The sequence below is a fragment of the Trichosurus vulpecula genome, chromosome 1 (assembly GCF_011100635.1).
Source record: "Trichosurus vulpecula isolate mTriVul1 chromosome 1, mTriVul1.pri, whole genome shotgun sequence".
NCBI lineage: Eukaryota > Metazoa > Chordata > Mammalia > Diprotodontia > Phalangeridae > Trichosurus > Trichosurus vulpecula.
Window position 1 is genome coordinate 47,407,564 of NC_050573.1, and position 25,691 is coordinate 47,433,254.

Below are 25,691 nucleotides of genomic sequence, written 5' to 3' on the forward strand. Positions count from 1 at the left end.
CCTGACTCTGTAGGATGTTTTGGTAATGAAATGACTGTTTGCTGCTCCTCTTGTCTCTCTTTGAAAGCCCCTGGTGGGCATTTGTGTTCTCCCTCATGTGAAAATACTGCTGAGACAGTAGCATTTGGCTGAGGACATGTAACAGATGCAGAAAAGTCATTTTAATCATTTATAGCAAGTCCAGTTGTACCCCTCTCTAGAGCAGCAGAGGGCTGCAGTTTATGTAGCAAATTCTTTATTACTGGACTCAGAAAGTCCAGTCTTAAGGACAGAATGTTTATTTTGTTGCTTAAATGTGAGAAGTTGGTCTCAGGATTAATTCAAACATCTTTGAAGTAAAACTTTTTCAGTTGCAATGTTTACATTTGTTATGCTTGCTCTGTTTTAATTAAGAAAATGATGCTGTAATTGTTACGCACTTTGTTTTCCCAGTGGTTATATTCAGAAATTAAAAATATTCTAAAACTTAAGCTATAAGTTTTTAGCTTTGATGTCATATCTATATCTATAAAACATTAAATCTATCTTTGTTAGTGTGTCTATTTTAGTATAAAAGGACTATGTGTTTATCCAGGGCATATTCTTATTCTAGATTTTTGTAACACTTAGAACACTTTTGTAAAGTGTTTTTTATAAGCATGAAAATACTATATCAAAGTAACAATATTTTCATAGCTCTAAACATGATTCTTTATAATGATACCAAAAATGGTTACTTTGGCCAATAAGTCAGTAAATCAATCAGTTTGTTAAAAATCATTAGGCAAACCAAGATTTAACTGAATTGACGGGTCCAAAACTTCAGTCCATGGAGGCTTTGCTTTTATAGGTATAAAGTGATGTCAGGCAAATTACAGGACAGCAAAAATAAAGCTAAATTGATGCCTTCAATATCAATTGGTTAAGGTAGACATTTTTGCTATTTAACATTTTACCAAGTAATTACTCTTGGAAATGATGACGCTTCTCCTTTGTCCTTCATTTCCCTCTATTACATCCTGTAAAGAGGGCCCCATGGTACTGAATGACCTATTGTAGTCCTAACCATCCTTCAGGGGCCTAAGTGAGAGGAGCATAAGAGCCTCAGTTGTGCCGAAGAGCCAGTGCTAGTTTGTAATGCCTCCAGAATCCCTGGGACAGGAGTTAAACAAGCTCTTGCTTCCCTGCCTTTAATTACCTTCTTTTATGCAGGCTCCTGCCTCAGCCTTAGCAGTGGAAAATGACTGCTTTGAGTTGCATTCAATATTGCTTCCTATTCTTCTCTGCTGGTAGCAGTCTTTGGCCACCTAATTTCTCTACTTGCATAGTGCCATGACTTGTAATGTTTCTTGGATGTCGGAATGGCATAAAAATTCAACATTTCTAAAATGAGGGTGGGGGATCACTTTTCAAAATGATATGTAAAATATTCAAATGTATGAGTAGGTTTTTTTCCTCAAAATTTATTAACCATTGATGCTACTGTCATAATTTATAAATATTTTTCTTTCAAATAGTTTAATCCATTGCAGATGTGAGAGTCTACATATAACAGAATAAATAACTTAAGAGTTCTGGGATAGTTTAAATTACATGGTTGTTCTGAAAGGAGTGCTACCAGCTAAAAATTAAAGATGCCATTTTCTGTCATTTCTGATTAGACGGGGCTATACTATAGTTGAAATATGTTTTCTTTTTGAAATTAGCCAGTCTAAGCAATAAAGTGAGGTGCAGTCTGGCATATGTTCTACCAGAAGGTGGAAACGCCATGTGCACTTTAATATTTATGGACTTATTGAAATCCTGTGTATCCTATGCGTTAGCTATAGAATACCTAAAGATCCCGTAAGTGAAAATCTTTCATATGGTTATACATTTCTAGGAAAAGTATAATGTCTCTCAAAAAATAGAGTGAAAGATATATTGAGTGTTTTTTATTAAACCAACATTAAATGCAAGTTTTTTTTCACTTTGCATTGTTTTCACTTGCATTTTCTCTGAGTCTCATTTGTGAATATTTCCTTTGTCTTTTGGAATAAATTATTTTAAGAAGTTTCTCACACAGCTTAATACTACTGCCTGACATTTAAATTCTGTAGTTTGAATTATTGATGATAATGTACCTATTAGCTTCCCAATTTAATTTTCAAAACTTTTTTAGTAAGAGGATTTATAGTTTTAGTTGTACTTATCTATAATCTCTGAATTTATCTTTGGAGCTGTTCTAATTTTGTTATCTAGATCTGTTTATTATTAGTAAGATAATTAGTTCCTTGAATTTCCTGATTTTGACTCAAAAGTTTCTCAGCTTCCACATATAATAGTCCTATGTGATTCTATATTCTCTATGTTTATCATAAATGATTTGTTTCTCTAAATGTTTTCATCTCAACTTCACATGTGGCTCCTTTAAATATTAAGGTAAATGCCGGAAATATAACCAGCCTGAAGTCTGCAAAAGCAGGATCATGTTTTAGTTTGGGGGATCAAAGCCAAAATAACCTGTGTGATGAGCTCAGTCTACTGATCATGCAGATAGAAGGATTAAACCTGTAAATCAAAATATTGACTGTGTTCATGTGAGCACCCATCTTTTTGAAGCCAGACCTAAAGCCAATCTGTGCATGTATTTGTATATGTGGGAAGAGACTTATCTAGTAAAAGATGAATGATTTGTAAATTAAAACTGCATCCACTATTTAAATTTCAAGAGAATTAGAAGCTGAGAACATCCCCAGTATTGTTCTTGATTTATTATCCTAGCAATCTAGTGTTAAATAAACTCAGCTTCCTCATTTAAAAGTCTTAAAGCAGTAACTAAAATACTAGGTGAGATAGTTGTAGATTCATGAAAGAAGTTTTGAAAAAGTTGTAATTGTTTCCTTCAAATGAAACTTTTGAAGTTTCTTTTTATAGTAATTTAAGCAAATCTCAAAATGATGGTTTGTTGTTTTCATTTTTAAAGTAACATTTTACCTATGAATTTGAGTTTTTGCAGAGATTGTATTTGAAAGACTACAAATTCAGGCATATTTTTTGAAAACTCCATTTGCTTTATTTGGGTAGTTTACTAATAAGATAGAATGTCAGTTTCTTTAGCTTTGTTGTGGTTTTCAAAGATTTGGATATGTGGCCATTGTAAAAATCTAATTAGTAGTATGCGAAGCATGAGAGCTGCTGTAATTAATATAAAACTTTAAAATATCTCATGCAGTTTACTAAGCTGGATTTTTAAATGGCCTTTCCTCCAGAATGATTTGAAATCTAATGCTAATAACCATTTCCATTTCAAATTGCTACAAAGTGTTACTGGGGTACCAGACTTCGCAAGCACTAAAAGCTAAGTGACTTTCCTGATAATATGAGGGTTTTGTTAGACGTATACATGTAAGTGCTCCATAAGGTGATAATAGAGCTTTGATTAAGGTACAGAGCTTTTTCAGGATTCTAGTTAACACCAAATCTAGCACATTTTATTCTGAATGTGAAGTGTGTGCCTCCATATCACAGACCCACAGCCTCCACAGGGACACTGAGCACGGAGCCATGTCAGAGCAGCTCATCAGTGGCAGCAGCAACAGATCAAGACAGTTATCAGGCAGCTTCGACAACGAAAAGATTTGACTCCTGGAGCTCTATTGAGGGAAAACCTGGTAAAATGTCAAGGTGTCTAACTGACCTCAACCTTTGTAATCTGTTTTATAAATCTTAAGAAAGGTCTGAGAAAAAAGTTGTTTTCTAAGTTATGAAGAATTACATGAGTGAAGAGCTTAAAACTGATTGGATACCGTAGTTTGTACCAGAAAGGGATCTATTCCATTGTTATATTTCCTGAAGAATGGCTCTGCTTCTTCTGTATGAATCTAGAGGGTGGAATGTGATTATAACTGGTATTTTAATGCATCATTGGTCTCTGCAACAACAATGTTTTTTTTTTAAATTGTAAGTAAAATGAATCAATATAGAGTCTTTTTTTAAGTGGCAAAATCAAGCTGCTCTTCTTAGATTGTTTTCAAGTGGGTTGTTATGGAAACAAGGGGAAGAGATGATTTTTTCCAATTGATTATTGCATGTGTTCCTGAAAATGTATAATTTTATTGAATGAATCAAAAAATGCAATAGAGAAGTCCTAAAACCACTGTTAAGTGGCCTTATGTTAAGGACTCTGACTCTAAAGTGTCCCAGGTGGAAGTACTGTTCACAGATTATTGTTGGTTTACGCAGGTTGTGGTACTAGAGGAATAAAAGACATCTCTCTCAGGCACATGAAAAGTATTGCCAAAGTTTTCATTGGAGTAGATAATTTCCAGGAAGTCTTATGAGCTTAAAAACAAAGTGGTGCTTTAATGTTAATTTGGAAAGACATATTCAGAATTGGGTTGAAGTATTTAGGCTTCAAGCCAAAAAAAGAATTGGGTGTTAGAGAGTTGGGTAAATTCAATGTCCCGGTGAGAACTGCTGCCAATCCTTGATTATCCATACTAATGGGACAGAGGGATAGCATGAATAAATGAAATTCACAGGTAATTTCTAAACCTTATTTTAGCCTCCTCCCCAAGCAAACCTTTTACTTGAAATTGCAGCAAATAAAATTAACTACTTTGAATTGTAATGCCTTTCCCATATCCAGCCTATAATAAAATCTACTAATGAGCAGGGAAAAGACAAAAAAAAAATTAGGAAAGGGGAAATGAAGCATAAGGCCTAAGTAATCCATAAATTATATCATCAGACTTTGTATAATCGAGAATTGGCTAAGCAGCAGGCAGCTCCAGATTCAGTTATATATGGGTTGAAAGTTCAGCACAGATTAAGAAATCTACTCTGTAGATTTAGGTGGTTGAGAAAAGAAGAAGAAAGAGTTCTTGTGAACCTGGATATGGGAGGTTCTGGCATGACACAGACTAGTCCTTGTGGAGAGCTTTATAATAACCACATCTTCAAGAACCTTCTGTTTAGTTCTTTGTAGGCTTAGATGATGTCTGATTACTGCTGGAGTGATAGAGAAGTAATGTGATAGATTCAGATCAAAACCAGCAGTAAATAAAGCTACTTGATCTTCATTCAGGTCACGGTCAAGATCGCCTAGAAGAAGAGCTCACTCTCCTGAGAGAAGAAGAGAAGAAAGAAGTGTTCCAACAGCTTACCGTCTGAGCAACAGCCCAGGAATCAGCCGGAAACGCACACGTTCCAGGTGTGTGGGGGGAGGGGGACCTCCAAACTTCAGGGAAGGGGAGTCTTTCTCCCATTTGAAAAAAAAACTTGATGTTTACATGCTGGATAATAAGAACTCAAGATTGAGTCATACCAAATTTGTGTCAAGGTAGTGTGATTATTACTTGAATACTTTTTTGAATCTGTAGTTTCATCTGTGTAGACACTCCCTCTACTTCTGCAGTTTTTATACCCCTCCATGAAGAATATCCTTAGTGTCCCAGAAGCCTTCCAGTTGGTCTTTTAATATTTCAAACATACCATTGCAACATGTGGGGTATGCATCTATTATCCATCATGTGACTGTTTTACAGCTAAGGAAACTGAGGCCCAGAGAGGTAAAATGACTTACCCAGGATCGCATAGCCAGAATCTTTCTATTGCATTATGCTGGCTTCTCAAAAGTATTTGTGGTTTGGCTAAGGTGGGTTAATAATCAAAGCAAAATCAATGACACAGGCCAATTCTGGTGCCTGTAAAATGATCCCACACCACTTGCCCCACCTGCAGGTCAGACCAGCTGCCTCAAAAAGGCTGGAACTATTTTGAGTTGCCACTTTGTAAATGCAATTATACCCATTCTGCATTTTGATTTTCAGGTACTTCTGTTGATGTTTGACATGAATGTGGCTGGGTAAAGACCTAGTCTCCTTAATTTATGCAGTCCTTTAGTAAATGGCTTGAAAAGGGAATACTAATCCGGTACTCTAGATTTTATGTCCTCTGACAGTCCACCAGGATACCCTACACCCCTGTGTACTGGCAGACACTGGGAACATAATTTTCTACCCTCTTTCAATAGAGCCACCACCAAACATCCTCTCCAGGGAATGCTCTCCCTTGTTCCTGTACTAGGCCTGGGAGATCCAGTTTTTAGCATTTCATTGCTCTTTGGGAACGAAAGACAAACACAACAGCAGTGGTATTATTGCTCTAGCCTTTTGTCCTAGAATGTACTATGTGAGCTTTCCAGAACATTTATTGCTAACAAAGAAGAACTTAAATGAGAAAGGAAAACTTTAAGTTTTCCTTTTAAGTCTCTCCCTGATCTAGAACAAATTTGCTGCTTTTAGCTAAGCAGCAACTAAATTATAAAACTTCATCGCATTGTCTGTGCAGCATCACCCCAGCATTCTCTTGTGGCTGGGGAAGGTGATTAGCCATACCTTTGGGAAGGGCCAGCCATTTCATTTCTGCATATAACAACATGCTCCTTGTGGCCATCACCCTAACTTAGACTTGACTGGCCTACTTCCAAACAACCAAGCATGACAATAGGACTTTAATAGGGGAATTAAATTATATCAGCCCCAAACAAGCAGATAACTTGTTGGTTTACTGATAGGAATGTTTGCTGAAATGCTGCCCTTGGTGACGCACTATACTAGGCATTAGGGGAGACAAATTGATATCTAAGTAAGTTCTAGCCCCTGCCTTGAAAAATACTAGTCTAGTGAGGATAGGTAAGACCATAAACAGATAACAGTAAAAATTTGGCTATGATGAATGTCTAAAAGGAGTATAAGAAGATCAGATGGGTGAAAGAATCATTCCAGCTAGAAAGATCAGAGAGACTTCATGGAGGAGGTGTCATCTGCGTGGGAACTTGAAAGATATACAATATGTCAGTGGGAAAAGTTTGAATTGTGATGTTCTATTGCATAAATGTACTAGGCAAATCCTTACATACCGACCGTTAGAGAAGTTTCAAAGGGGCAGCTAGATGGCACAGCAAATACTGACAGCACAGCACTGACCCTCAGGAGGGTCCAAAAAAAGTGTATCAAAGTAAATTTTACTATGGCAAAAATCACTATATACTAAGTTCAACCATAACTTTTTTAAAAATAGGTTTTTATTGATGTGTAAGAGAAAAAGAATAAATCAGCATAACTGATCAAGACCTTTAAAAAAAGCAAAAATCTGTGCAATGCGCAGTCCCCCCACCTCTGCAAAGGGGTGTAAGGGAATGTCTTCCTGTGTCTTCTGAGCCTTGGTTATTCTTTATGATTTTGCAACATTCAGATTTGATTTTGTGTGTGTGTGGTTATTCTTTACTTTAATATTGTTCTAGCCGTTGTGTAGATTGTTTTCTTGGCTCTGCTACTTCACTCTCCATCAGTTAATGTGGATCTTTCCAGGCTTCTCTGTATTCATCACATTCATCATTTCTTACAGCACAACTACATTATCCACTTCAATTGTTTCTGATTATTCCTTATTTAATCTGATCTGTCTCTCTATTTTTTAACTAATACCAGATGGTTTTGATGACTGCTGCTTTATGTGTCAAGTTCTATAAGTTATTCTTTTGATAATTTGATGTATAGCATTACAAGGATAAATCAACTTTAGGATTGTTGTCGTTTTTATTATATGGCACAGCCTACCCATGAGCACTAAATATTTCTCCAGGTATTTAGGTTCCTTATTTCTTTAAGGAACATTTTGTAATTTAATTTATACATATGTTTTGGCATACTTTAATAGATTCAGCTATAACTTTTTAAAATGTTTTCATGAAATAATCCTGGAATGAATAAACAAAACATTTAATAATAAATGAGGCTTTCCCTAAGATCTAAGGAGAAATGATGGTCAAGGTGGTCATGGTGATTTGACTTGGCTGGAACATGCTGCTTCCCATCTTGCCCTCAGGGTGCCTTGCTGCTTTGGGAATGTGATTTTTTGTTTGTTACCAGCCAGTAAATTACTGTGCTGGGTATAGTTCTAAATTCTAGGGATACAAAAAAAGGCAAAGGAAAGACAATACATAAATTACTAGGTGCACACAAAGTAGGTATATAGGAAGTAGCTGGAAAGGTATCCTGAGAGGGAAAGGTGCTACAAGCCTGAGAACCAGAAAGTACCTCCAGTGGAAGATGGAACTTAAGCTGAATCTTAAAGGGAGCTAAGGAAAGCAAGGGGCAGAGATAAAAGAGAAGGCCTTCCAGCTGGGCAGCAAATGGCCAGTGTAAAGGCTGGATTTAGGACATGGAGTGTCAGGGATGAAGAAGCAAGAAGGCCTGTGCAGCCAGACCATAGAGAGCATGGAAGGGAATAAAGGGTAAGAAGAGTAGGAAGGTCTTTAAAACCCAAATTGAGGAATTGCTGTTTGATGGTGGAAGCAATAGGAAGTCATTAGAGCTCATTGAGTGAGGAAATGTCATGGTCAGATGCTCCTTTTAGAAAAAATCACCTTGGCAGCAGACCTGAACATGGATTAGATTAAGAAGAGACTTGAGTCAAGGAAATCAATTATAAGGCTATTAGAGTAGTCCATGAAGAGATGACAGGGGTCTCAAATTATGGATGGGTGGCTGTGATTGGATATATGGTGTAGCTGTTGTGAAGGGTACGTGGAGCAAGAGTGAAAAGTTAAGGAAGACACTGAAGTTCTGAGCCTTGGTAACTGGAAAGATGATAGTACTCTCAACAGTAATAGAAATGTTGGGAAGAGGGAAGAGTTTGGAAAGGAAGATAATGAGTCCATTTGGGGCATATTAGTTCCAGATATCCAAGAGACAGTTGGCGATGCATAGATCTCTGTAGCTAAGAGTAGAGACTAGAGCTGATTATGTAGCTGTGGGGATCATCTGTGCAGAGGTGGTAATTGAAACCATGGGAGCTGATGAGGTTACAAGTGAGATAATAGACAAGAAAAAGAGAAGAGGGTCCAGTTTGGGAGATAGCCATTGTTAGTTGGCATTATAACAATAAAAGAGTCCGGCAAAGAAGACTGAGCAAGGTTAGGAAAACTCAGACAGGAGGAACTTCAGGAGAAGGCGATTAATAACGGTACCACATGCTAAGGAGGGGTCGGGGGTATGGAAAATGGCGGGGTGGGGGGTGGTCATTAGAATTGCCAATTAAGATACCATTGGTAATTTTCAAAGGGCAGTTTTATTTGAATGATGAGTGAGGAGGCCAGATTACCCCATGTTTGGAAGACAGTGAGAGGAGAGTAAATGGAGGGACCCAGCCAGTGTAGACAGTCTTTTCAAGAATTTTAGCAACAAACAGGAGAAATATAGGAAGATAATGAGCACAAATGATGGTGAGGTGGTTTGTTTTTTTTTATCAAGTGAAATTTTTTTAGGGGTGCAAGAGACGTAGGCATGTTTGTAGAAAGCAAGGAGAGATGGAAGGTGACAGAATGGGAAGAACAGTGGGAGTGATTGACCGGATTAAAACATAATTGGGAAATATTTAACCAAGTAAATAAAAGTACAGTAAAAGATGGTTAATATTACATTTTAAAGCTAAGTCATTAAGCAGCACACTACTGCTGTTGAGGAATTTGCTGTGGAATGGAGAAGTGCCACCTGTTCAAGACCTCAGTAAAGGAGGAAATGGGAGTGAGGAGAAGAGATCTGAATGACAATAAGTAAGAAGGAAGGGAGAAAAGGGAACTTTCCTTAATGGTGAAGTGTGAGGCAAGCTCCCAGCCCAGAGGGTGCAGGATTGGAGCACCATGGGAAGTTTTTGACACAAGAGATTTAGAACAGCCACTGTGGAGAGAGAGGAAACAAATTGATTAGAGAATAGAATGTTTGCCTTACTGCACTGAGGGCCCAGGTGAGATCAGACGACATAAATTCTAGTGGGCCCAGTCAGCCCAGTTTCATGATTCCCTCCGGCTCCACTCAGTAGCGTGTGACTAGGAACGAAGGAGGTAGGTGCTGGTGGTTATCTAGAGGTGGGATTTGGCAGAGCATATTGCAGCCATAGGACAAAAAGACAAGGGATTAATGAGCAGCTGAGGATTAGCAGAGAGTTGTAGTTTTACCTTGTCACATTGTATTCACTCTGAATTTATACAAAATTAAAACAAAGTAGTTTGGGGAGGGAGGGCCGGGAAAAGTTTCACATTAAAGCTGGTGGTTGAATTGAATTTTGAAGGAAATTAGGGATTCTACAAGGTAGAGGTGAGGAAGGACTACTTTCCAGACGTGGGGAGTGGCTAGTGCAATAAAGGCTCAAATACTGGAGGTTGGAATACAAGAAGACATCACGTGTGAAGGCAGGCAGTGTGTAGTAAGGCCAGAAAGATAACCAGGAGCCAAGTTGCGAAGGGCATCAAGTGCCCAAAGAGAGTAAGTTATAGGTTAATTCAGAGGCAGTAAGGAGCTGCTGGAATTTATTACGTAGAGGAGTGGCATTTGGCAGATTTGTGTAGAACAGCCTGGAGAGAGGATAGACGTGAGGCAGGGTGACCAGTTAGAAGACCGTGTCAGTAATCTTGCTGAGAACGGTGAGACCCAGAATGAAGGTCGTAGCTGTGTGAGTTGAGCGAAGGGGTCAGATGGGAGAGAGATTGTGAGGGAGATGGAGAAGTCAGGGAGAATGCCAAGATTATGAACCAGAGACACCAAAAGGAAGGCGCTGCCTTGGACAGAAATAGGAAGAAGTTAGGAAGAGGGGAGGGTTTGGGCAAGAAGAAGCGAGGTCCATTTTAGAGGTGTTGGGTTTCAGATGTGTGCAGGACGCCTGGTTTGAAATGCCCCGTGAGCAGCTTATGGCGCAAGGCTGGAGCTTAGGAGGGATTGCAGCTGGATGGGTGGGTCCTGGAGCCGTCTGCCTAGAGATGATGAGATGTCTATGCCGCGCCTGCTGCGTGCCGTCATTGTGCCGAGCAGTGTCACAAATATTACTGGTTCTTCACAGCAGCTCTGGGGGGTGAGTGCTGTTATTATTTCCACTTTACAGGTGAGGAAACTGAGGCAGACAGGTCAAGCAATGTGCCTCGGGAGGGCCCTGGGCAGAACCTTGGGGAACACCCAGAGTTGGAAGGCATGATATAGATGACAACACAGGAAAAGAGTGGGAAGCAAGGGCAAAAGTGGGAGAAAAAATTTGGAGCAGTACAGCAATTTACAGCCCTTCCCCCTCCTCGAGCCTCTCACCTTTTTGTCATTTTTGTGATCACTTGTTAGAAGCCTACGTTATTTAGGCAGCCACCCTGAAACATAGGAGTAGGTGTCCTGCTGTGGCAGAGTTGTTGTGCCCTCGTTACTGTCATTGTTTTACTCTACATAGCCTAGCAGCTGGTGGCATGTGAACAGAGTGCTGAGCCTGGAGTTAGGAAGACCCGATCACACATCTAGCCTCCAACGCTCACTCTCTGGGCACCCCTTGGGCGAGTCACTTAACCGCTGTCTGCCTCAGTTTCTCCGCAAGTGTAAAATGGGACTGCGGGGGGTGGGGGAATAATAGCGTTTGCTTCCCAGGGATGTTGTGAGGACCAAGTGAAATGTTTGCTTTCCAGAATTCCTTAGCACATTATCTTGCATATAATTGGCACTATATAAATGTGTATTCCCTTCTCCCTGAGCAGTTTTGTGGTTCACAGCAAGTAAGAATCAGGCTTGATGTTTGCCACGGTTTTATATGTTTAAATCATGAAGAGCTGACAGGATAGTGAGAAAGGAGTGTTTAGAGCTCAACTGTTGGTGAATGAGAAAATTAGATATGTAGGGTTTCAAGGTTAGGAAGAAGAGATTTGATGAAGCAGATGGAGAAGCAATACCCCCTAGGATAGTCATGTCTCCATTATCTAAGTTAACATTTTAATATGAGACTAAACTCTCCATTATCTCCTAGCAAAACAGTTGAATTATTTTATATAGATTGATTATTCTTTAATTAATGCATCACACACACACACACACACACACACACCAGGAATAGTAAATTATAATAAAAATTATCACCTAGAACAGTCTGTTTTCGTGCTCCTAACTAGAGGCCTAAAATTAAAATTACTGCTGTATTCATCTCACCTCATTCTAGGTGAGCTGAGCTCTTCTTTTTCAGGTTCAATTTAATGACAGTCAAGGAAACCAAGGCTAACCTAATTAATTTAATTTTCAGTCATCTCTGAAGAAGTTGAGTGTTCGATGACATTGGACCGCATTCTGCTTGATGATCTTTTTTCCTGTTAACTCTTCATATTCATGCTTATGTAAAATAAATAGTTTGCTCTAAGACTTCACCTCTCACACCCAGCTAATTGGCCAAGGTGACAAAATATGTAAATGGTCAGAGTTGGAGGGGTTATAAATTAATGGTCCAACCATTTTGGAAAGCAATTTGAAATTATGCTTTTAAAAATAACGACAATGTTCATGTCCATTAACCCAGAGGTCCACCTGCTTTGCATCCACCCCTAGGAAATAAGACAGAAGAATCTCTTGGACATCAAAATATTCATGGCAGCACTTGGTGTGGTTGCAAAGAGTGAGGAGCAGTGGATTTGCCAAACACTTGAGGAGAGGCTGAACCAGTCTTATAATGTGAATGGAATGGAATGGACCATGAGAAATGGACAGTCCAGAGAACTTTAGGAAGACACAAACTGAAATAACCAAAACCAGGGAAAAAGATGCACAGTGACTACACTGATATAAAAAGAATGGCAGAGGCTCTTTGGTTCTAATGACTGAGGTTGGCCCTTCTTGGAGAAGTATGGAGGATGATGCACTTCCCTCCTTTCTTTAAGGAAAGGTTTTGGATGGGGGTGTGACCTTTTACCAGACCATCAAACTTTGCTGAACTTTTCTTTTTTTTATTCTTTGTTGTAAGGGATGCCAAATTCCAAAAAAATTTTTCTAATGAATAAAATGAGAAGAGGCTAGAGGACAAGCTGTAAGTGTGAATTCTAAAATTTAATGCCTATTTCCAAGTTGTCATACACATGCTGCCCATAAAGGCATTCTTACGTTTCAGAAGCTAGAGCAATGGCTAAATTAAATATCTAAAAGAAAGGTGTACCGACTCTTCTGTTTCCTCTCAATGCCATCCTCATGTTATAGTCTGTTTCAGAGGGCAACATAGTCTGTAGTTGATCTCTCGGATCCTGAACTAGCTAAAATCGAAGCATTCTGAGCCATACAGTGCACACAGATCATCACTGGGGATTGACTGTGTACATCATAATCTGAGAGAAAAGCGTCATTTTACATCTTTTTTCTCACAGCCCCCTTGGTAGGATTTTGTTAACAAAGCTTGTGCTTTGTTATCTTGAAATCAAGGTTCATTACTACTAAGATTCACTGTTATATTATTATCTGATCACGGAATCTAGTAACTAATATTAAGTCCAATTTTTCTTTACTAAATAAATTACAATGATATATTAGATCATTCTGAGAATTAGGATCATTTTAAAGGTTATCTGGCCCAGCCTTTTACTAATTATAGAATCTCTGACAGTCAGGTTTCTGCTTAAATTCATTCAGTGACAGACATCACACTACTGGGACAGATTTAATCATTGAAAAGTACTTCCTTTTTGTTATCTATCCATTTAGTTCTCATGATCCATAGAATAGTCTTCAAGAGAACAGTCTTCCCCCCCCCCCCCGCCCATATATTTAAAGACAAGTATCCCTCCATCATCTCTTCAGACTAAAGGTTTCCATTTCTTTCAGCTGTTCAAAACATGACTTCCATCACATGAAATGCCATCCCACTACCTGCACTTTGCAAAATCTGACCCACCCTTAAAAGTCCTGCAAAGTACTTTGATAGGAGCTGGAGATAGTTGGGGATAGAGGAGTCTTTATTAAGTGCTTACTATATGCTGAACACTCTGCTAAGCACTAGGGGACAGTCCCAAGCTGTCACTCAGCTGTACCTTCCACATCCCAGAACATCACAATTCTTGGCTTGCATGTCTTAGTTTCGCTTAGTTTCTTCTCGATAATAGAGTAAAAAGGTAGCAGGAAGCTTTTTGAGGGCGTAGATGATTGTCTTACTTTCCTATTTTTCCACACAAGGGTAGGCACTTGATAAGCATCAATGAATGTTAGTTGAATTGACTAGAAACAAAGCTAGGTGGGAGCCACACTAAAATATCATACAGAGGCCTTCTCTCTGACAGGGATATTTCAGTGGCAATTCACTGCCATTCACAAAGAATTAGTAAGTCATACTTAAGAGTTCAGCACATCCAGCTTTACAAAATAGAAACTATATCATTTTCTTTTAGGAAACTTTAAATCGGAATTAAACAAGTCAGCAAACACTTTGAGAATCTTCCCTATACAAAGCACTGTGCTAGGTACTGGATGAGACATAATATTTAGATGTTTGGTGATTGGTTATCTTACATTTCTTAAATAAAAAGTCTTGTTTACCGAAAACATGAGTTTTTCTTGAAATCCTCAAATATGAACTGTTTCCATCTCTAGAAGAAACTGTTTACCCAGTACAGTGACGCTTATCACAGATTTCTTAAGCCATCAGTTTACTGATTAAGTAAAGGTATATAATATAGCTTTAAAATAGAGGTATAAATGAGCAGTTGAATCAGTGATGTTGCATAAAGGGTCATTTTCATTCAAAGGAGTTTCTCTAAACCAGACAGTGAACTGTCTAAACTTGTGCATCATTTGGAATACAAGTTTTTGTCTTTCAGTAGAAACTAATGCTTTCTTTTTCAGAAGTCCCCATGAGAAGAAGAAGAAGAGAAGATCTCGGTCACGTCCTAAGTCCAAGGCAAGGTCACAGTCAGTGTCGCCAGGCAAACAGGCTGCACATAAGAACTCGGCCCATTCAACCAGCATCTCTCCTGTGGAGAGTAGAGAATCCAGCCAAGAGCGCTCCAGGTAATAAGCTCCTCCCACAGCATAGGGCCAAAAAATCATGGACCTTGGGCATGGGCTGGGTCTTTTGGGTATAATGCCAATTACCAGCTGACAGAAATGCTCAATGAGTTTATTGTGACAAGGCCTCTCATTCTCTTAGTGAGAAGTGAGGCACTTTAAAACATTCAGTTCATCAAATCACATCTATCAAAGGGCACTTAACTCCATTTTAAAATGCAGGAATTGCTTCCGACTGTAAATCTCTCATCCTGGTGATCCTGGAGACAAAGGCAAAGGATGGGATACAGCAGTCTCATTTCTATCAGTGTTTGGAGATGTATTTATTTTACTTATTACTCAGTTGAATTCAGCAAATGTGTTTTCCATGTACAAACTACTGTGTTCTCTGAAGAGGATGATAAAGAGTTTAAATAAGACACAGCCTCTGCCCTTGTGGAACTTAGATGTTCTAGAAGGAGGGCATAGCACATACCAGATGGATAAATAAGTAAGTGCACAGGTAACTACAGTACCAGATTATACACGGCAAGTACATTGGGAGGATACACAACAGAGTACTTTGTGTAGTCTCCCAGGGAAGGGGTCTTTACCAAAAGGGGGAAGATCAGGGAAGAAGTAGCATTTCATCTGATGTCAAAGAATGGGGAAGACATTGTACAAATGAAAAGGGAGAGGACAGACATTCCCAGGATAGAGGTGACACAAGCAAAAGGAAATAGGAAAATGTAGAGGTGGGCAAAGAATCTGGGCCAGTTGGATTGAAATGTGGTATATGGGGAAGACAGGTAAGAAGGTATGGCATGCTAGATTATAGAGGACTTTGATGGCCAGACTTAGACTTGACTTGGTGGTAGCCATAGAAATAAAGAGAAGATAGTGAACGAAAGGTACTGTGGAGCTAGGATTGTCAATACTCGACAACTTCTTATAGTGGAGGAATGGTGAGGGAGTTGGGATAACTACAAAGTTGTTATCCTGGGTAACTAGAAAAATGATGGCACCCTAAATAGAAATAGATAAGAGAGATGAGTTTCAAGGGGAACATCGTAAGTTCGTTTTTGACACGGTTAGAAACGCTTACAGAACATCCAAGTGGAGGTGCTGGTCTGGATGGGTAGATTTGAGAGTCATTTGCATAGAGGTCAATTGAACCCATGGAAGCTGATAAGATCAGAAGGTCCCAGGATGTACCCACACATTGGAGATGGGCCATGGACAATAATCCTGCAAAAGAGTCTTAGGAGGATTGGTCAACAAAGACAAGAAGAGAACCAGCAGAGAACAGTGTCACAAGAGGCTGGGGAGGAGAGAGAATGCCCAGGAGGAAGAGGTTCAGCAGTGTCAGACACTACACAATGATCAAGAGGGTGACACCTGAGAAACAGCCGTTTGTTTTAATGGTTAAGAAATCATTGATGAACTTCAAAAAAATAAAAATTTAAAAAGATGAGTTGGAATCCAGATTACAAGTAACTGATAAATGAACAGGGAGGTGAGGAAGTGGAGGCTACAAGTTTAGACAGCTTTTTCTACGAGTATGGCTGCAAAAGAGAAGAGAGATAGAGTACAACAAAGGATGTTAGAGTTAAGTGAAGGTTTCTTAAGGATAGGAAAGACCCAGGCATATTTGTGGGCAGCAGAGAGAAATCTGGTGAACAGAGAGAAATGGCATATTGGAAGGAGACAAGAGATCATCAAAGGGGCAGACAAGCTTTGGAGACCATGGGAGCAGAGGGCTTGGTTTTGACAAAGAGAAGAACTATCTCCTCAAAGGAGAAGAGAATGGGGGATAAGAGGGGGAACTCATGACAAATGACATCAATTTTCTCAATAAAGTATGAGGCTAAGTTCTCTGGCAACAAATTCTTTGTCTTTGGAGGACCAGGCAAGCAAAGTACAGAGAAGCACATTGCCAGGACAACCTTGAGATGTTGATTTTTTTTTTAACCATGACTACCTGTGAAATAGACAAAAGTACAAAATGGCCTCCATCCCAAGGGAATAGTATGGCAGAGAAAGCAAAAGGGGGTCAGTGGGTGATTTTTTTTTAAACAGCAAAAACATAATTCTTAGACTGTCTCCAAACATTTATTTTATTGTTGTCTCTTCTGATAAAATACTTGTCCAATGACTGACAAATCTAAGCACAACTGGAAGAACTGAACCACAGTCATACTTGGCAATTTCACTGTAATTTAAAGAAATTACAGCTAAATAGAAAAATAGCACTAAGATTCCGAATGGTGAATAAAGGAATTGTAGAATTGTTTTCATCATACACCTAAAGGCAACAAGAAAAATCCTTTCGCAAAAAGAGACATTTGGTCATCTTGATTTGTATTGCCAGTGATGAGTATAAGCAGCCAAATCTCCCATTAAGTCATTTGCCACTTACGTAACAATGCCCATCACAGCTGATGAAAAAGGGCAGTTCTGTGAAGAGGTTGACAAAATCTTCCAAACAAAGTCAACATCGCCTTGATATTCAGTGATGTCAGTGCAAAAGTGAGCAGAAGGACCACCAGCAAAAACTGTGTTTTTGTGTAGTTTGAGATTAAAAAATGAAAAAAGCCAAAGACTCATAGACTCAGAAACCTCACATCATGAATTTGAAGCCTTTGGATATTGGAACTCCAAAAACAATTAACTGTACCCTAGACAAGAAGCAGCTGGTTACATCACCATACGCTCTTTGCAGTGACATCATGTAGATCGAGTAGAGCAAAGGCCAGTGTAAACAGAACGTCTGAAGAAAGGATCAAGATGAAAAGAAGATGCTAACTGTACTTGGCTCTACTGTGTTTGATCTAGAGGTGGCTAGAATGGCAGTGAAGAGCCAGGCCTAGAGTCAGGAAGTAGCCTCAGATACCTCCTACCGTGTGACCTGGGGCAGCCCCTTCACGTGAACTCTGTCTGCTACACTTGCCAGGTAACCATAGGACCTGCCTCCCAGAGTTGTTGTGGAGCTCAAATAAGAAGGTATTTGTAAAGTGTTTTGCACTTCTTAAAGTGCTACATGAATGCTAGCTATTACTGTGAAAAATGGGGCATGTAGAAAAGTTAAAGACATTTATTGCCATTTCCTAAAGAAGTTTAATTTAAAGAAGAAAATAGTTGTCACAGTGAAGAGGTGAAGACTCCCTAAACCAGGAAAAAAAATGTTCTTGTCCAGGAGAAAGAGGGCAATGCCAACTGGAGTCATTAGCTCTTTTGTCGAACATTACAGAAGAGGAACCAAGAAGACCATAGAGAACTTGTGGTTAAGGAAAAATCCAGGCTGCCTAGAGCCTGACATCGTATTCTGAGAGCATTTGTAGCGTAAAGGACATCTACAATGCAGCAGATCTGCCATGTTTTATAATGATCTTTGCTTATCAATGATGCATCTAAAATGCTGCTTCAGCCCCCGACATCAGGACATGGCGGTGGAAAAAGAAGTAGTTGCACTTCACATAAACACAGAAGAAATTTATGCTGAAGGTGATATAGGGTGAAAGGCACTTTGGAGTTCAGTTTTCAAGATATGTTCAAAGAAGGGAAAACATGAAAGACAGACCTTTTACCATAAAGGAATCGATGGGGGAGGCTAAGGAGATTAGCAATCACCAGCTCACATGCCTGCTTTTTCACACTTACATCAAGCTTTGTGAGAATGGTCTATGAAGGTTTGCTTGAAAACATGAGAAGTGAACCCCAAGTCCTTAACAATTCCTGCAGCAGACCATGCCTGTACTCAGTCACCCAACTGACCGGGAGACCCAGAGGAGCTAAGATTCCACTGTTGTTTGTTGATTTCTTTTTAAGCATTTGTTTGGATACAACAAAATTCAATCTTCAGGTCCTCTTTCACAAGGCACCTCCCACTCAAATATGTAAATTATTCGTGATTTTGACAGAACTAGAGATTTCGCTTTGTTTAGTGATCTACTGAGTATTATTAATATGAAGCAAGTATAGAATAAAGAGACATTCTCAAAGGCACATGTAAGTATTATGCAAGGTTTGCCCTGCAGGTGCCGTTGAAATAAGAGTTCCTTGTTGATGGTGAGCTTTTCCAAATGGCTGTGTGCAGCCGTTATTGTATAGTTGCTGTAAGCTATAAAACTTCCCCATTGAATTGGGCTTCTCTCCACCCACACTGAAACAAAAAAGTAGATGAAAAAAGGTCATACTCCAGACTGAGCTGCAGCTGGATAGACCCTACAAAATGGACAAAGATCTGGGCCTAGCATGAAGTTAGGGGAAGTTTGGGCTGGATTGCAGGTGACGATGACGATGACGAGGACAACAGTGATGATAGCGATGGCGGCAGCAGCAGCAGCTAACATTTATATAGCACCTGCTAGAGCCAGACACTGTGCTAAGCACTTTGCAAATATTTGTAGCCCATAGGTTAGAGTTTTTCTCCTCCCTTTTTTAAAATCAGGACATTCTTTTTTGTTATATGAATTTACATAATATATATCATTATTGAACCTAGAAATGACTGCATGCATAGAAATACATGTATCTATTTCCAAATCCTTGAGTACTAGGAGAAGAAATCAGGAAATGTCCATTGCAAGGAACCACTGCTAGTCAGAGCTCAACCAGAAATTAAGACAGAACATGTAGGGCCTTATGATCAAAGTCCATGGTTAAATGTCTCAGTTTACAGAAATTCCTTGGGCATGGTACTGCATAAAGTGGCAAACAGTTAATGCCAGATTTTGAAAGCAGTGCCTGCATCTTTTGTATGTTAACTGAGTTTTAGTTATTAAAATGCTAATATAATGTGATACCCTGTTTTTGAGTTTATTGTGTTAGCCTTTAATTTTCTTAGAAGGAATAGAAACCTCTTTTCACACCCCACCCTTGGATGACATGTTAGAATTAGTATGCTTAACTAGCCACAATCCATCTAAAATTAAACTGATAGCCTTATTATTATGAGGAATTAGACATCTTGTTCATAAATGTTATAATGCTTTTTTTCCATCTAACGGATGGGTTTTGGTTTAGGTTTTTCTTCCAGAAATCTTAGTTTTTAATTTATCTCAGTCTTTATTTTTCCCAAGAAAGTGTTGGTTTTGTATACTTTTAATATGTCTTATTAATCTTTCCATTAGGGGAGTTTCTCAGGAAAAAGATGGTCAGATCTCTTCAGCAATTGTGTCTTCAGTGCAAAGTAAAATAACTCAGGTAAGATTCCAACTATTTCAGCCAGAAAACATCTTGTTGTTGCATTGCAATGTTAGCTGTGTGCTCTTCTCATCTTTTTACCTCAGGTTTGTTTATATACCTTAATTACAGGGTTCTCAGCAAATAATAAAGGTGCGCTTGGTTGATGACCTGGACTGTTGATACTGAGATTATGCCAGGTTCGTCCACAGTAATAAAAATGAGAGAGAGAGAGTAGAATTCTTTGGCACCTTTCTTTTATGTATCCAAAACCTTTTTATCTAGCCAGTGTAGCACTTTAATTTTAGAATCAATTTTGCAAGGTAGGGAGAATGAGAAGGTGAATTTTTGATTTAGGCTTGCATATTCCTGATTTTATACAAGTGCTGCAGTGACCAGCCCCTAAGATTTCTCATTTTCCACAGAGCATTTGGATTTTGTCTTTCTGTAGCCTCTGCTTTCCTCCATGAGCCCTTTTTGAATCATGAGCTTGATTTCACCAATGCAGAATTCTGTGGGGGTTCTGGTGGGGCAGTGTTAGCCAGGACCCCATTTCCTATTTCTTTCTTGTGTAAGCTGGTACACCACTCTATTAGTTTACAGTTGTGTTTGTCACTTAAAGAAAGCCCTGTTTTATGTTTGTGCCCCCAGCATTTTCAGATATCTCTTCACTACATGGATTATTTACCTACCCAGGTTATTTAGACAGACATGTTTAGTTTAATGGAAAGCTAATGAAAATGTTCTCAACCTTCTCTTCTTTTTAACAGGATCTAATGGCCAAAGTGAGAGCAATGCTTGCCGCTTCCAAAAACATACAAACTAGTGCCTCCTGAGACCTGGTGAACTGACCGTTCCTTAGGGGAACATGTGGGAGGGGATTTTGCAAACAGTCTCCATTGCCTCATTGCAGCTGTAGAGCAGAGAACTCTGACCATTTGGTCCTCAGCTTCCTTTTGTAGGAGGTTATTGGAATTGGAAGATCAGAAAAACCTTATTTCTGTCCAGCCCCACCCTCACAAGCGCTGCCAGAATTTTCCACCCTGGATCTCCCTTGGACAATTGAAGGTTTTTGTAAATTGATTTTTGATGACCTCTTCAGTTTAAGATTTTTGACCAGCAGTCTCTTATCTGTATATTTGTAAATAATATCATGTTTCTGTGAAAATGTATTACCAAATAAAATGGGAGAAAAACACCTTTTCTAGCTAGCAACTTTTTGGCAGTTTCTTCATTTTGGGAGTAGTGATTTTATTTTTACCATTTTACTGTCTGCTGTCATTCTTTAGGCAATCCATTAATTTACATACCACCCTCTCCCCCAACCTCCCCGTAATTCATGACAGATTTGTTGTACCAAACAACCTATATGTTTTTTAAGTTGTTTACCATCTGTTGTATAAGTAGTAAAGAGAGCATATTTTGAGCTTTCCCTGGTAGTTTTCTTGTAATACTGATAAAAATCCAAATTTGTTTCAAATGATTTTTTTTTATTTCAGCATACTAGTTTCATTTCATTCAATTAGACTTTATTCTCCAAAATAGTTCTAGTGCTTAATTTAAGATGTAACCTATCCTCTTGCTTCAAGGCAAAACTCAGCCTTAGATTCTCATAAGCAGTTGGGTGACTTTCTGTCTTACACATTGCAATCCCAAGATAAGAAATCTTAACACATCCAGTGGGGAAGTTCTCTGCCTAGACCAGGTCTCTCCAACCTTCTTAGAAGGCTTTTTCCTTCTTCTCTCAGTCCTGTCGAAAGGGCATTTTTTTGATCACCGTCTGTGTCCAAAAGTGCACTGCCTTAAGGAGCTAACTCTAGTTGGAAACACAAGGTGTATTCCCATGAAACAAGAAACTAAATCCTGGGCAATAGGTGACTGATGGAGAGGAGTCACTGAGAGGTCTCTGTGAGCCCAGGCCTTGAGCTCCGGCTGCGTGCTGGAGGCAGGCCTGGAGAGAATCTATAGAGGTTGGAGAGTTTAGGTGAAGGGTGAGGCTTTGAAGGCCACACAGGGCAGAGAAGCGAAAGGAAGTGAGCCTTGTGCAGGGGCTTCAAGCACAGGGGTTAGGCCCACCTGGCTGGAAGGAATTGACATCTCCTCCCGAACAGGAGAGCTATTCTGAAAGTTAATGACTTCATACACGCATCTGTAACAAATTGCTGTGGGTCACACAGAGAGTGTTCTAAAATGTTTTCATGTTGCTGTTTTTCCCTCTGCAGGGAAAGGCTGGGATCATTAACCAGAAATAAAACCTCCTAGACAGGGAAACGGGAAACAATTATGTTGGTACAAAATTAACTAGTCCAGCTATTTTACTAGTTCAGCTCTAGGAGGTCATTGCCAGGGGTTCGTATAACCTCTTAGACATTGAGAAAAAAGATACCGGAGTGATTTGTTGGTTGGTTTGGGGTTTTTGTTTGTTTTTTAGTTTTGCAGTTTTACTCCCCAGTAGTGATAGCTATTGTTTGCCCATTGCTTCTCATCAGACCCTGTTTGACATTGTTTGTCCTGTTTGTTCAAAGCCATCTCTAGCACGGATAAAAAGTTATGGCAGCTTTCATGCTGGATCTGATGTGGTCACAACTCCTCAAGGATAGCTTCATTAGAAGAGTGAAATGTAGTGTTTAAATAGTTATTGTGTGCCCACAGAGGAAGGTGGAATTTACAGTCCAAGGGAGTTTTGAGCAGTCTCCTGAAACCTGATTACCCATAGATCACAAAGAGCACAGCAGGCTTTTTATATTTTCCCATTTGGGAACGTATGTGAGCATAACAAGCCATGTTGATGTGTTCTTATGAAGAGTAGCCATTCTACCTGAAGTGTATCTCACTTTGATCCCTCTTGGTGCCCAGGATATGTCCATCTGTGCCTAGGGGACATTCTGGTTAGGTCACTTTCCTATTCATTCTTGTGAGTGATAAGATTTGCCCCTAGATAACCATTTTTTTTTTTGCATGGTATACGCTAAAGAGCAGGAGCAGTTTATGCGTGCCACTGGAAAAGAGGAAGTTTGTGGTCAGGATGGCTTTTCAGTGGTGTTTCCTTATAAAGTAAGTGGGAAAAAAAGGAAAAACAGGAGGAAAAACTAGAAAACAGGGGACTAAGATGAGAAAAAAGAAGGGGAAATGAGGAAAGGAAGGAAGGAAGAGGTGAATCTCTTTCCTGCTTGGTACCTGCATGGTAAATAATTCATGACACTTGAGTTTGTAGGCAAATGGTTTTGGTCATTCAGGACCAAAACCAGAAGGTGTTGCTGAGGCCCCAAAAGGTGACTCCTATTGTGGCCAAGTTATTTGGTTAGCCCCAGAAAGTTTCTATGAAATGTGACCCCAATGGAGGTGTTCCCAGGAGCCACCTATCTGCTGGTTGTTGCCCCAGCCTTCCTACACAGACCTACTCAGACCTGGTAAAGTGGATATATCTTTGAGCTTTCAAAGGATCCATCTCTCAGCTGTTTCTAAGTTAAGATGGGCAAGCAAATGTCAGAGCAAGAGAGAATACTTGCTTTTTTTTATTCTGGAAACTAAAATACAAACCAAATAGCCCTTCATTTAAAGGATGGAAGCATAAAGAAGCCAGAAAGCTCTTTATTGGTTTGTAACTTAACAAAAGTATTAGACTCCTTCTTATAATTTTTATTTGGAACCCTAGATTCAACTTCATTAGCAGGCATTCAGTAATTACTTAATGAATTGAATTAAGTTTACTTCTTATGTTGGTCAAGCTAATCTCAACCACTTTCAGTCAATTCTGTTTGACTCACACCAGTGAGGATTTTGGTTAACTGCAAGCATGAGGTATGTATCCTCTTAATTGATAAACTCCCTCTTGACTTCCCCAGTTCAGTCCAACAAGTATTTATTAAACCCCTGCTAAGTGCAAGTCACTGCTTGCTCTGGGACAGAATGCTATATGTAAAAAGGTAAGTATATGCAGGATAATTTGAAGGGAAGGCAAAGAGCAGGAATGGCTTCCCTCGCTTTAGAGTGCATTTAAAGCAGCCTTGTCCAGTATGTTTATCACTATTAAAGATGATGTCACCAGCCCCTCATAATTTTAAATCCAGGAAAGTCAAATTTAATTTCCCCATCTGAGGAATACTGTAATTTAAGGAGGGAAAGGCACTATCCTGCCTTCATAAACAGCCAGCAATATGCCCTCAACCTATTTTGAATACGTGAAGTTACTTTCAGTACAGTCCCATTAATTAATCAAGACAGATGAGGAGAATGTGAGAGTTAGAATCCTGAAATAAAGCATTTGAAGAAAACCCTTAAAATGAGTTCTCTTCCTTCATTATCACTTCAAAAGTAAAAATGAGTGTACTTTTCTGTTTCTTCTACTGAAGTTCTCCAGTTACCAACCTTTTAAATCAAATTTTTTTTTAAATGTTCTTGTTATACTCAGAAGACTTTAGTGCCAGAATCACTGTAGACTGAATATATGGTCATCCTGAACCATATGACCAGTAAATATGCCAGAGCCTAGTGTCTGAAATGTCAAAAAGATAACCCCACCCCCCTGCTCTACAAGAATTGCACTATAAATAGGCCTGTAGTCAAGAAGGGCTCTACCTCCTTTCCTGGGCCCCCTACAGTGTAGGACCTATATCTCTGTTACCTCTGGGAGAAGCAGATTCCTCCAATCCTGACTCTATGTTACACAGCTAGACAGTCTTGGTGGATACACCAACTGGTTTTTGAGGATCCGATGAGAGAAAACCCAAACTGGAGAAAGGAATATATTTTTCATAGAGCTAAAAAAAAATTGTGACCGCCTTGTTTATAAAAATGCATCTGCAACCAGTGACTGTTTTTATTACTTCAAGAGAGAAAAAATACTGATCTCCACCATGCATTCTAGTTGGCACTTTTATTAGTAAGTACGATTTAAATGCATCTTTTCTCTTTGGCAGTGGAGGGATTGGCAGCCCTGCAGTTGCACAAACCAGCAGGACTTATATAGGAACAGGTTTTATCAGCCACGTGGGGTACAGTAAGATCAAAGCCTTAACATTAAGGGTTCCCCCCAGCCCATCCATCTGTACTATCTGCTTTCCAGCCCTAGGAATAATTTCCTGCCCATCCCAATGGCTTCTGGCAGTCAGTCCATTAAGGCAGAGCAAAGGTGTTAGATTTTTTTGGTTGTCGAGTACAGCAATGAGGCTCTGCAGCGATATAGAGTGCCCACATTAGAAAAGGAGGGGAAAGTACCAAGTAAACATTACTACCAGCTCGTTTCTTTGTCAGGCTGTCAATGTTAATGGCATTTAGAATCCTTATAAAAGAAAGCAAAGTCCTGGTAATATTTGTTTGTTTTTCAAATGTGACATTGTAAAAAGCAGCCTCTAATCGAGTAGCTTGTTTGGCAGAGGAGTATGGGGGAAAGGGCACTGGATTTGGAGTCTGAAGGCTTGGCTGGCTCCGTTACTTAGCAGCTGTGTGACCTTGGGCACATCCTTTCCTCTGTCCCTAGACTTCAGTCCTCATCTGTAAAATGAAGGGGATGATACTGTTGGCGCTATCATCCTGACAAGGATACTGTGAGAAAAGTGCATCCTAAACTTTGAGTGGCTGTGTAAATATGAGTTGTTATAGGAACTTTGTAAGGAAAAAACTTCTTAACAATAAAAGCTATTCAAAAATAGAATGAGCTGCCAGTGAAGGGAGGGGATTCCTTTTTTAGTCCAGGTGGGACCAGATAGCCACTGCATTTCCTTCCAG

The 25,691-nt window shown here is 39.4% G+C and overlaps 1 protein-coding gene across 3 annotated transcripts in view; it reads left to right on the plus strand.

Annotated features, from left to right (window-relative positions):
- The window catches only part of LOC118839358 (splicing factor SWAP), a 111,277-nt gene extending 90,098 nt beyond the window's left edge, over positions 1-21,179 (plus strand). For 2 of the 3 annotated variants that reach the window (XM_036746849.1, XM_036746984.1), the window contains 5 exons: positions 3,490-3,645; positions 5,048-5,173; positions 14,640-14,804; positions 19,913-19,985; positions 20,735-21,179. In XM_036746849.1, coding sequence (XP_036602744.1) covers positions 3,490-3,645; positions 5,048-5,173; positions 14,640-14,804; positions 19,913-19,985; positions 20,735-20,800 — 586 coding nt within the window. In that variant the 3' untranslated portion in view covers positions 20,801-21,179. The remainder of the gene's footprint in view (positions 1-3,489; positions 3,646-5,047; positions 5,174-14,639; positions 14,805-19,912; positions 19,986-20,734) is intronic. The other variant, XM_036746918.1, reaches the window with a different exon arrangement.
- The last annotated feature ends 4,512 nt before the right edge of the window (positions 21,180-25,691 follow it).